Source organism: Anabrus simplex, chromosome 2 (assembly GCF_040414725.1).
Source record: "Anabrus simplex isolate iqAnaSimp1 chromosome 2, ASM4041472v1, whole genome shotgun sequence".
NCBI lineage: Eukaryota > Metazoa > Arthropoda > Insecta > Orthoptera > Tettigoniidae > Anabrus > Anabrus simplex.
This window is the reverse complement of record NC_090266.1, coordinates 1026161197-1026173074: the sequence shown is the minus strand read 5'-3', so window position 1 is coordinate 1026173074 and position 11878 is coordinate 1026161197. Positions and strand designations below refer to the sequence as shown.

General features: G+C 40.8%; 1 protein-coding gene across 1 annotated transcript in view; it reads right to left on the bottom strand.

Annotated features, from left to right (window-relative positions):
• Window positions 1–315: 315 nt before the first annotated feature.
• LOC136864652 (ATP-dependent RNA helicase DDX42) overlaps window positions 316–11878 on the bottom strand; it is a 252516-nt gene continuing 240953 nt past the window's right edge. Inside the window, exons 8-9 of the mRNA XM_067141932.2 lie at window positions 4496–4603; window positions 316–587 (exon numbers count right to left, since the gene is read on the bottom strand). Coding sequence (XP_066998033.1) covers window positions 387–587; window positions 4496–4603 — 309 coding nt within the window. The 3' untranslated portion in view covers window positions 316–386. The remainder of the gene's footprint in view (window positions 588–4495; window positions 4604–11878) is intronic.

Here is an 11878-nt window from a genome sequence, read left to right as displayed (position 1 = left end):
CAAGGTGTAAATCCAGTATTAAAAGACTTCTGAGTAAACTGCCACAAAGAAACCATTTTATTGGTCTAGTTTATTTTCAACAGTAAAGTTTGAAGGAAGTTATCTCGGTTTAACAAAATTTCAAGGAACCTTTCCTGTCACATTTTCATTTGCATGATAGGGTTCATTAACACTTGGAAGGTTCAGAATACAAACCTTGATTTTTCAAACAAACCCTCTGCCAATTGCTCATGAATTTTCCCACTTCTTCTTGCTCTTGCAAAGTAATATAATAATAAGGTTATCAAAGAGGAAAAATATATAAAAGGACAATAATTATAACAAAAGCTTTATTAAGATTTTAATAGAGAGTAACTGATACACAGATAAACACAACAGTACACAGCTTAAGGATTGTCCCATCTACTTTTCTTCGCCTTGCGTGTCGAAGAAGACTGATTTGATTGTGTTGACTGTTGAGCCGAAGCTGGATGTGAAGATGATTGTCGTGACGATGGAGGAGGTGGAGGAGGTGGCATTGAAGGTGGCGGTAAAAACTCCTGCTGGGTTCGAGTCTGCTCCCAGGTATGATCCGACGATGCTGTGAACTGAAAAATTTGATTTCCATCTACTTAATTCAATAATACTTTAAAAATTAAAATCCATGAACAAGTATGCTACATTTGAGGTGGTTGGCCAAGAAAGTAGTGGGGGAAGAAAAGAGGAAAAGCTGGGCGTTATTCACATAGAAATTGAGAGATGACATGCAGGGCAGCGAGAAATTACTGTATGGTATCTTAAGAAACAAAAAGAGAGATCAAGTAAACACCAGATTTGTGAAGGATGAAGGTGGCATAAAATTAACAAAGCCAGAAGAAATAAGAAATAGATGGAGAGAGTATTTTCAGAAGTTGCTGAACATAAGAACTGATGACAGCCATTCAATGGACGACCAGGAAAGGCAGTTAGTTGATGAAGAAATGGATAAAGAAATTACAATGAATGAAATTGAAATGGCAGTAAGAAAGATGAAGAATGGAAAACTGCGGGAATAGATGAAATTTCAGTGGAGATGATAAAGGCAGCTGGAGCTGTAGGCTTGCAGTGAGAATTGGCAAAAAGGAATAATCACCCCAATTTTCAAGAAAGGCGATAAGAAAGTTTTGAAGAACTACAGGGGAATTACTCTAATATCCCATGTTGCTAAGATAATGGAAATGATACTGGAAAGTAGAATAAGGTTGAGGGTTGAGAATCAGATACAGGAAAATCAGTTTGGTTTTAGAAGTGGAAGGTCAACAATAGAGCCCATTTTCATTTTGAGACAACTAAGGGAAAAGCAATGGGAGTGCGGGAATGACATGGTGATGACATTCATTGACACAGAAAAGGCATATGACAGTCTCCCCAGGACTAGAGTTTGGGACAGTCTAGTGCAAAAAGGAATTGGACAGGAATTAATAAAAATGATCATGGCATTGTAACAGGAATGTTGTAGTTGCATGCAAACACAAGTTGGCAGAACAAGTTGATTCAAAATAACTAGTGGGCTGAGACAGGTAAGTGTTCTATCACCAATCCTGTTTACAATAGTAATGGATGACATCATGAGAACAGCAAAAGCAGCACATGGAGGAAGAGAAATGAACATGTTATTGATTTGCAGATGATATTGTGATTTGGGGAGAAGACGACAGGAAGGTTCAAGAACAGCTGAATGTGGTGAATGGGAAGATCGAAGAATGTGGATTGAAAATAAGTGTAGAAAAGAGTAAAACTCTTGTTATGACTAGAGGGGAGAAAGAAGGGAAAGGTCAGATTAGACTTGCAAACAAGCCCCTGGAAGTAGTGAAAACGTTCAAATACCTGGGGAGTGAATTAATGGAGAACGCTCGACTGGATGCTGAGATTAGTAAGAGGATTCAAGCTGGAAGTTGTTTCTACCATAGTGTAAGAAACATGTTATGGGACAAGGATGTGCCAATGGAAGCAAAGGATACTATGTACAAGATGTATTACATACCCATAACAACTTACGGAGCAGAAACTTGGACAATGACGAAGAAGGATGAGAGTCGAATACAGGCATCCGAAATGAAGTTCTTGAGAAGTATGATACAGAAGAGTAGAAGAGACAAAATAAGGAATGAGAAAATCCGGGAAGAAATTGGAGTGCAAAAAATGAATGACAGAATAGAGAGGAGCCGATTAAGATGGTTTGGGCACGTAAAGCGAATGAGTGACAAAGGAATGCCAAAAAAGGTGATGGAAATGCAAATGCAAGGAAGGAGAGGCCGTGGACGACCACGATTGAGATGGAAGGATACAATCGAACACAGTATTATAGAAAAAAACCTGGACTGGGACATAGTGTTGGAGGAGGAGTGGTGGAAGGACCGAAGAAAGTGGAGAGGAACCATATTTGCCCCTACCTGGCTACAGCTGGATAAAGGGAAATGATGATGATGATTATCATCAGTGTTTTTTATTACATTTATGCCAATTTTTGTATCTTTTCTAGCTGAAGATGTCCCACATAAGGAATGAAACATGTACTTTTTAAATAATGTAATTAGATTTTAAGCTGAATTATGTTACATAATTACACAGATGAGCAATAAAAAACAAGTAATGGAAGGTGGGATTCTCCATTCAACCTAACCTTAGTTGAGTTGATGCCAATATGGTACCAAAAATGAGATTTATAAGTTGTAAATTTTTACATATTATATTTACTAGGTGATTGAACAACGATAAAGTTTACATTCGTTTTTAAATGAACCAGGCTGCCCCTTGTTGCCTATGCAAGTTGATCTCACTTGGATCATTTTGCTTTCTTCCGATCTCTTGATATGAAAATTTTCCTGACTCTTCCATTTTCCCCGTAACACCCATGTTCTTTAATAAAATGCAGCACCCTCATTTTTCCTAATGGCCAAGAACTTGAAGTCCCTACGCGTATTAGTTTTATTAGAATTTCCAATTAATCTGGACGAATGGAGCAAGGAATAATTATAAAAATTGTAAAAAATTGTAACTAAAAATATATTCTGGATAAATGTGAGCAAATAATATAAACATACTGCACACTGATTAATTAAAGCAGACTGGCAATAAAATACGGTTCATGGTGTGGGTTACTGTAGTCACGTCCTAGTTCGTTAGCCATGGGCAATGGCTAAGTGGCCAAGTAAGTGGTCCTGAGAGTCGGGATACCAGCTGCTACGGAATGGGAGTGGGCATCTCGGACATATTTTGAGCCATGGCCCTCCTTGTGCTCAGGCAGCTAGGACTATACAATCTACAGGTGGTCCATAGCCCATTAGTGGAGAGATCCTCACTTGGACTGTGTAAATAGGGTAGCATCCTGCTTCACAGAATTTACCGAGCTATGAATATTTTAAGCAAGCCTGGGACCTATGGGAGTTTTGTTGTTGTTGCTATTTTGCTTTACGTCGCACCGACACAGATAGGTCTTACGGCGACGATGGGATAGGAAAGGGCTGGGACTGGGAAGAAAGCGGCCGTGGCCTTAATTAAGGTACAGCCGCAGCATTTGCCTGGTATGAAAAGATGGTTTTTTCCGTGGTTTCCCCATTTTCACGCCTATGGGAGTAACGGAATCCCACTCCCATTTGACAGGCGAGGGACTCCTTGGAAACAGCTTGGCGATTGAAATGGAATTTGATGGGGTGCTATCAATGTTAATAGGGCTTATGGAAGAAAGAAAGTAGAATTGGCTGAGTCAGCAAAGAAGATGCAACTGGATATGCTAGGAGTAAATGATATTCATGTAAGGGGAGATAACTAGAAAGAGATAGGATATTATAAAGTGTACTCGATGGGTGTTAAAAAGGGAAGGGTAGAGTGTGGGGTACAACTGTTCATCAGGACGAAATTATCTTTAAATCGGTCCGTTTTCAGACCAACTTTGCTTTATGGGAGCAAAAGCTGGGTGGACTCAGGATATCTTATTCATAAGTTAGAAGTAACAGACATGAAAGTACCAAGAATGATTGCTGGTACAAACAGGTGGGAACAATTGCAGGAGGGTACTTGGAATGAGGAGATAACGGCTAAGTTAAGAATGAACTCAATGGATGCAGATGTACACATAAACTGGCTTCGGTGGTGGAGTCATGTGAGGCGAATGGAGGAGGATAGGTTACCTAAGAGAATAATGAACTCTGTTATGGAGAGTAAAAGAAGTAGAGGGAGACCAAGATGACGATGGTTAGACTCGGTTTCTGACGATTTAAAGGTAAGAGGTATAGAACTACTTGAGGCCACAGCACTAGTTGCAAATAGAGTATTGTGGTGATGTTCAGTAAATTCATATAGGCTTGCAGACTGAACGCTGATAGGCATAACGGTCTATGATTGTATGTATGTATGTATGTATGTATGTATGTATGTATGTATGTATGTATGTATGTATGTATATGATTTAATTACCAAACATATTTCTGAGAAATATTTCTGATCCCCCTCAGGGACAATTTGTTAGTATTCTTACCTGGTTCTGATACTGACTGCGGAAGGCTGCTTTCATGGCCGACAGACGGTCTGTGCCTGGACCTGTGCGTGGAAGTTTAGGAAATACTTCATTTCCAGTAGAATTGTTCTGTAAACGATACAAATAATTTTAAATGGAGGTTAAAGTAATAAATTCACACAGTGGATACACAGTGGGTATGACAACCACATTGACTGAAAATAGTGAGGCAAATTAATATGAATTAGAATTTCCTAAGAACTGGAACAAGTTTCATACAAATTTATGCTCAGAATTTTGATACCAAATATCATAATCAACCAAAAATAATCAACAGTAATTTCATAAGAAATGGAATACATTTTACACTGAATTATACAAACTCTCAGCAGGCAAAGAAATCACCAACCGTCTTTGTAGCCAAGGTGACACAAAAGAGTAAAAATGTTTGAATCTGTAGCTGAGGTGGATTATTGCTGGGATAGCCTATTAGTAGGAGAATAATCACTTATTCTAAAACTGAAAGCCACACGGCAGGCACCAACCACAAAGACTGGGCAAACATTCAAAGCAAGGGCTGCTCATACATCTTGTAAGAGAAGGTTTTTCAAGAATGTCGGTGTTCTGGTGCTTATAGCCGAGAGCATACTATCTATAACTAAGCTGAGGACATTTATGCATTAAAAATCCTAGGCAGCCTAAATAGGCTTTAAAAAGGTTAAAAGATGCACAGTCCAAATTTGCATACTGTGTTAACTACTACTCCTAGTACTAATCCACCTTTTTCTCATTCTGGTGGAGTCACGGATGTGAACTGGACACTGCATAACAGCTGCAAGTCCTTCCTGATACAAAACCTATGTGGAAGGATATTCAGGGTTTCTGTGATGGTTGGTAATGTGGTGTAGTGCACTGTGTGTATATGAAGGGGAGTGTGTTGGGACAAATAGAAACACCCGGTCCCTGAGTCCGGGAAATTAACCAGACACTGTTAAAATCCTCGATACTTCCTGGAAGGGACTAGCGAGTCAGCTGACTGGGGAGCTCCCAGCCGGCCTGGAGCATGGCTAGCATTGCGATGTATTGCTCTCTTTATCTAGTTTCGCCATGTGTTTCTGGAAAGTGCAGCGAGAATGTTCCATATTTAGCCACATTGTGACTGTTCCAGTATACATCACCTAAGCTATAAAAAGAAAGCTAGCTGCGAACAGTCTATCAGTGTGGGAGTCAGTGTTGGACTCAAGTGTGTTGGGGTTTGGTGGCTGGGCTGAGTGTGACAGTGGTGTTGGCTGTTGCTAGTGTCCCATCAGAGTCTGAACAAGGAGATATTGTGTTATTGGAGTGACGAGTGAGTAGGTGGACTGGGATGGCTGTTGGCTGCCGTCAGTGTCCCATCAAACTCAGGGTATAGTCACATACAGAACAGAATACCATGTGTCCTGCCTTAGAATACTGTGTGTGTACTCCTGTGGACTAAGGACCATCACAGAGTCAGCGATTGGAGCAACTACCGTGAGTGTAATTGGAACAGTGCTAATGGTCATTTTGCGAGGAGTACTGTCCAGCTGTTTAGCACTGTTGAACTATTGCTATTTAGTTGTTCACTGTATGTGAGTGTGTAAATTACTGGAGTCAAACCAAGGAACAGTCATCATGTGTTGTGTGGCCAGCAGCCGTGTTCAAACTTAGTGGTCTGCACGCACCTGCGTACGGGTTGACTGACTTGTGAGGTTAAGTGAGAGGCCTGCCCATAAGGATTATCATCCCCCAGGTAACTCCAACACGCCGGGCCTTGTAAATAGACCAGCAATTAGTGTGTGTGGTCATTCATGGTATATACATATATATATAGTAATGGTTATAGCGTCCGCCATGCCAACCTGCTATGGGCCCGGCTCGTCACTGTATTCGGCCCACCCCCTTACTTCAACCGCGTCAATCACGAGCAGCACATAAATGCTAGGCCAGCCTCACTCGCTTCCGCCTGCGGTCCCGTAGCAGAAGAGTATGGCTACGAGTATGGTAGGAGTCTTCCATTTCGCGAGGTTCCTGGATCCATCGAGCATTCGGACTATTCTAGAAGGGCCAGTGCAGGTATATAAGAGAGGTACGACCTGCCTGCAGTCAGTGAGAGTGAGTGAGTTAGTGAGTGAGTGATTGGGCTGGGGATGTCAGCCTGATGGAGTATCTGCCTGTTGGAGCCGAGGACCCGTTTCTGTTTCCCTGACGTTGTGCGAGTCCCTTGGGGCCGGCTGCTGGGGAGGAACCTCGGGTGTTCTGGAGCAACGCGAAGGGCGCACTGGGTGACGACGTGTGCAGACTGTGAACGGAGTTAGGTGGATTGAGTGAACAGCGGATACTATCCCGACCTGCGAGACTGACGTGTAGGCGGTGGACCGTGACAGCGCTAACGAGTGTGACTGAGTGGCTGAGAGAATGTAGTGTAAATAATCGAAGACTCACTCTCTGTGTGTAGATGGAACATGAGAAATTAAGAGAGAGAGCGCGAACTGTGTACTTGTGTAAGTTGTAAGCTCGGCTATCGTGTGTATGTGTGAGTAAATCTGTAATTGTAGTGCTTAGTTAATAAATCTTAGAAATAGGACGCTACCAGGTTCTGTACTCATTTATTTATTTATTTATTTATTTATTTACCCCGCCAACACGTTACAATATATAGAGAGAGTGCGCATGCGCGCATTTATTAGGTCATCCTAAACTAAATTAGAGTGATAAAACAGCAGTGTTTTATTCGTAACAAAAATGGTGTCAGAAGTTGGAATAGACCCCATGCATGATACATCATTGTGATCAGCATGAATCAGCGGATACTGCAGGTTTCAACTGCTGCTGGGAGCATTCCAGAACATCTATGTATAGTGAGTACACACACATTTAAATCCTGAAGTTTCCTCTTATGGTAATTGTCCCCGTCTCCTGGTTTACCTGCCTGCAATGCACGAGGCCAAGGAATCTGGGCCAGTGAAGACGCCGAGTGAAAGAGAGTTACGCCTTCCAGTGCATTTAGCATTCGACCAACCTGAGAACCATCCTACCCCGACTGACTTGTACTGCCTGGATCTGGCGAGGAGACCAGAGGATCTACATGTTGCTGTCCAGAGGAGTTTGAGCATAGAGAGCAACAAATTGAAGGTGCGGTACAGCCAACGAGTGGACACCGCCGAAAAAAAAAAGAGAACGATCTGTGGGTGACTGCATAACTCTGTAAGGAAAAGGGGCTTGGCTTTCAAGTTATAGAGGACATGGAGAGATCCTTACCACATACCGAGGGGAATAAATGACGTTAGTCATTGAATATGACGCAGGCAAAAATGCAAGATGAAGGTGGTACCTCTGGACCAACTGATGCCATACCAAGGAACAGCTGAGAAGATCATTTGAAGGGTCAGGGGAAAAAAGCAGGAGAGTCAATATTTGTACAACTTGAGAAAAAGCAACTTTTGTGCTTGACTTCCCTAGTTCTTTCCCCTAACAGCAAAACTTTGAATGCTAATTTCTCCTGACTTGCCTGCTTTTTTTTTTTTTTTTTTTGACCTCTCATAGATGCGCATGATCACTCTGAAATGGACTGTAACAATATCTCAATTTCGATGAAAAAGTGACTTACCTGGTTTTTCCCCCCGACCCCTCATTTGTTAGAAAGATCAGCTCTCGAACAAAGGGGGGGAATGATATGTGCCAGCCGTTTGGTAACCCCTTTCGGTACTTCCTGGAAGGCACCGAGTAGATGCTTGACATTTCCATGCATTAGTCCGACTCGTTGGCTGAACGGTAGGCGTACTGGCCTTCGTTTCTAAGGGTCCCGGGCTCGATTCCTGGCCGGGTCGGGTATTTTAACCTTAATTGGTCAATTCCAACGGCACAGGGCTGGGTGTATGCGTTGTCTGTATCATCATTTCATACCCATCATGACGCGCAGGTTGCCTACGGGCATCAAATAGAAAGACCTGCACCTGGCGAGCTGAACCCGTCCTGGGATATCCCAGCACTAAAGGCCATATGACATTTCATTTCATTTCCATCCATTGTTCTCTTCGTCTGGTTTTCTCATGTGTTTCAGGAAGGTGCAGCGAGAATGTTGCATCTATTACCACATCGTACATATTCCGGTATATGTCAACCGAATTATGAAAAGGACGCAAGCTGCGAACAGTCAGTGTGAGACTCAGTGCTGGAGTTGGACTTTGTGTGTTGGGGTTTGGTGGTTGGACTAAGAGCAACAGTGGTGTTGGCTGTCGCTAGTGTCCCATCAGATTCTGAAGAAGTTGTTGTGGTGGTGTCGGAGTGTCAAGTGAGTAGCTGGACAGAGACAGCAGTTGGCTGCCGTCAGTGTCCCACCGGAGTCAGGATAGTCAGTGATTGGAGCAGCAATCATGAGTGTAATTAGAATATTTTGTTATGGTCATTTTGTAAGGAGTGCTGTCCTGCTTTATAGCACCGTTGAACTGTTACTGTTTAGTTGTTCACTGTACGTGAGTGTGTAAATTACTGGAGCCGAACCAAGGAACAGTCATCATATGTTGTGTGACCAGCAGCCATGTGTTCAAACCTAGCGGTTAGCACACAGCTGCATACAGGGTGACCGATTTGCGACCACAAGTGAAAGGCTTATCAATCACGATTACCATCCTCCAGATAGTTCCAATGAGCTGGAATGTGGTTCACAATTATAGAACAGAGACTTGTAAATACAGTACATACCAATTAGGGAGGGTGGTCATTCATGGTTAGGGAGAAAGAGAGAGAGAAAGAGAGAATGAATTTATTGGGTCATCCTTAAATAAATTAGTGATAAAAACAAAATGTGTTCTATTCATAAAAGTACTAACTATTTTAAATTTAAATAGACGACGATGGTTAGACTCAGTCTCTAACAATTTAAAGATAAGAGGTGTAGAACTAAATGAGATCACAGCACTAGTTGCAAACAGAGAATTGTGGCAACGTTTAGTAAATTCACAGAGGCTTGCAGACTGAACGCTGAAAGACATAACTGTCTACAATGAGTATGTATGTATGTATTATCTTCTGAACAATGTTAAATAGGGTTTTTACTGTATTTGGAAGTGCCAATTTGTTACTGATCTCAATCCTGTGAAGATAGAATGAAATTGTACTGAAACAATTTACTGTGCAGCTATATTACAGTTGACTACTCTATATTTCTCAAGGTATTCTGGCGTGAATTTATGCCACGTTTCAGTCAGGATATTTCTAAATCAAGAGAATGTCCTCTCAGCCTTTACTCCCTGCCGACAAACAAAATACAACAATGAACATATAAAATAAAAATTTTACAAAATTATAATAACGATTTAGGTGCTTAAATACACATTTATAGAAAAACAGACACCGATGGCCAAATTAAGCATCTGTAGGAACTGAACATATGCAAGACCCAACTCAACAGGTGCAACGTCTCCTTAAATAAACCTTAAAGAACTCTCCATTCCTCTTTACTGAGCGTGAAAACACAAGATTATTGAACATGAATCCAGGCCTGCCAAATGCCAAAACTCTCCCTAAGATTCATAAGGCTTATGTCCCCATTCACCCGATTATTAATTACAGACCCAGCCCACTATATAAATTAGCACAATTCATTCAGAAACTTCTTAAGAATAATTACAAATTTTTATCGAATAAATTTATTAATAACACCATACAACTAATAGAGAAATTAAACAACTTTAAAATTCAACCACACCATTCTATACACTCTTTTGATATTTCAATATGTACCCCAGCATTAATATTTAAAAAAATGATTTCCTATTATTGAAATGAACTTAAAACACATATAGTCGCCTAAGTAAACTAGAGATTCATGATTTTATAACCATCTTAAAATTAGTAGTCTATAAAAAAATTTTCATCTTTGACAATATAATTTAATAACAAGATGGCTTGGCAATGGGTTCACCAGCCTCAGGGATCTTAGCGGGGATATACTTCGATTGTTTGGAACACACTGTATATTGATAACGACGACGACTTTAAGCACATATTATTTTGGGCCAGGTATGTAGATTAGGGTGGGCCGAAAAAACTCGAATTTTTTTTTCCAAGTCGTAATACCACGGAAAAGTTGCGAATTGGGGAGAATAAAACGGGGTAAAAAAAGAAACAAAATAGGTTCATTTCTTCCGGTCACGTACGTCCTCTAAAGTTTGCCGAAATTCGGAAAAAATGTATATTTTTATGATAATTTTCTACCTTGCAGAACTTGTCAATATTTAAATGTAATAGCTCTAGTCGACACTTACTCAAACCAATAATGATTCAGAAAAAAGAATGGTTCAAATTGGTTAAGGTCTTCCGCTCGCGTAACAGCCGTCAAAAATGTAACAAATTCTCGTGCTCATCGTAACTCGCTCGGGTCAAAGACTCTGACGCTCAGACCACCTACCACTCTCACCACCACACCGTGCCATTGTTGTGTCAGTCTGCATTTATCCCTCGTGTTTGATGTGTGTTTCATTCGCTCTTCCAGTTACTATTGTGGCATTTGCATCTACTGTATTTCGATGTCTGTTTTGTGTTATGACATTTTTGTGTAACTTTGTGACTTACCGGTGGAATACTTTGGCTGTGCCCCCGAAACTCATCACAAGACAGGTATTTGATTGCCCTATATTTGTTGCACCTGAATACTTTTCATCAAACAAGCTTCCTACTGGAGAGGATGTGATTCTGTGTTGTTCATGGGAGAGATACCACTTGGCGCTTAAAGTTAATAATGAGAGCGCCAGTTTTTCACACGTTGACAGTACAGTTGCTAACAAAATAATTGGTTTGTATCAGAAAGCATCCATCCCAATGGTTACAGATAAGAGAATTGTGCAACTTATAAAAGCGTTGCATGATAAATATTACAGCATTCGAAAATCTCGGAATATGAATAAAGATTCGTTTATACAGAAAACTGACGAGTTTAAGCAAAAATGCCCATTGTTTTTTGACGTAGCGGCTTGTAAATGCCCCATTGTTGTTAACTGCATTTGTAGCAGAACCCCTGATTTATGTAAATGCGATATAATTGTCAAATGTGTGTAAAATCAAACAGAATAACTGCTATTGAGCTAAGATTTGTTTACTTATTACGAGCACACGGAATAGGAAAAATAGGAGGGTTGGTCGTGTCTGAAACAAAGAAACGTATTAAATCATCGGAAAGGAGATCACGTGACACCCATTTAACTCTGGATGATGAATTTGAATCTCATCTGAAACCCTCGTGCTCGTATTCAGATGTAAATATCGTTGAAACTGATGATGAAGACCAATATCTTGGTCGCTATTGCTACCTTTACTAGAAGGATAACAACTTTAGTTTGTTTGATGAAAAGTATTCAGGTGCAGCAAATATAGGGCAATCAAATA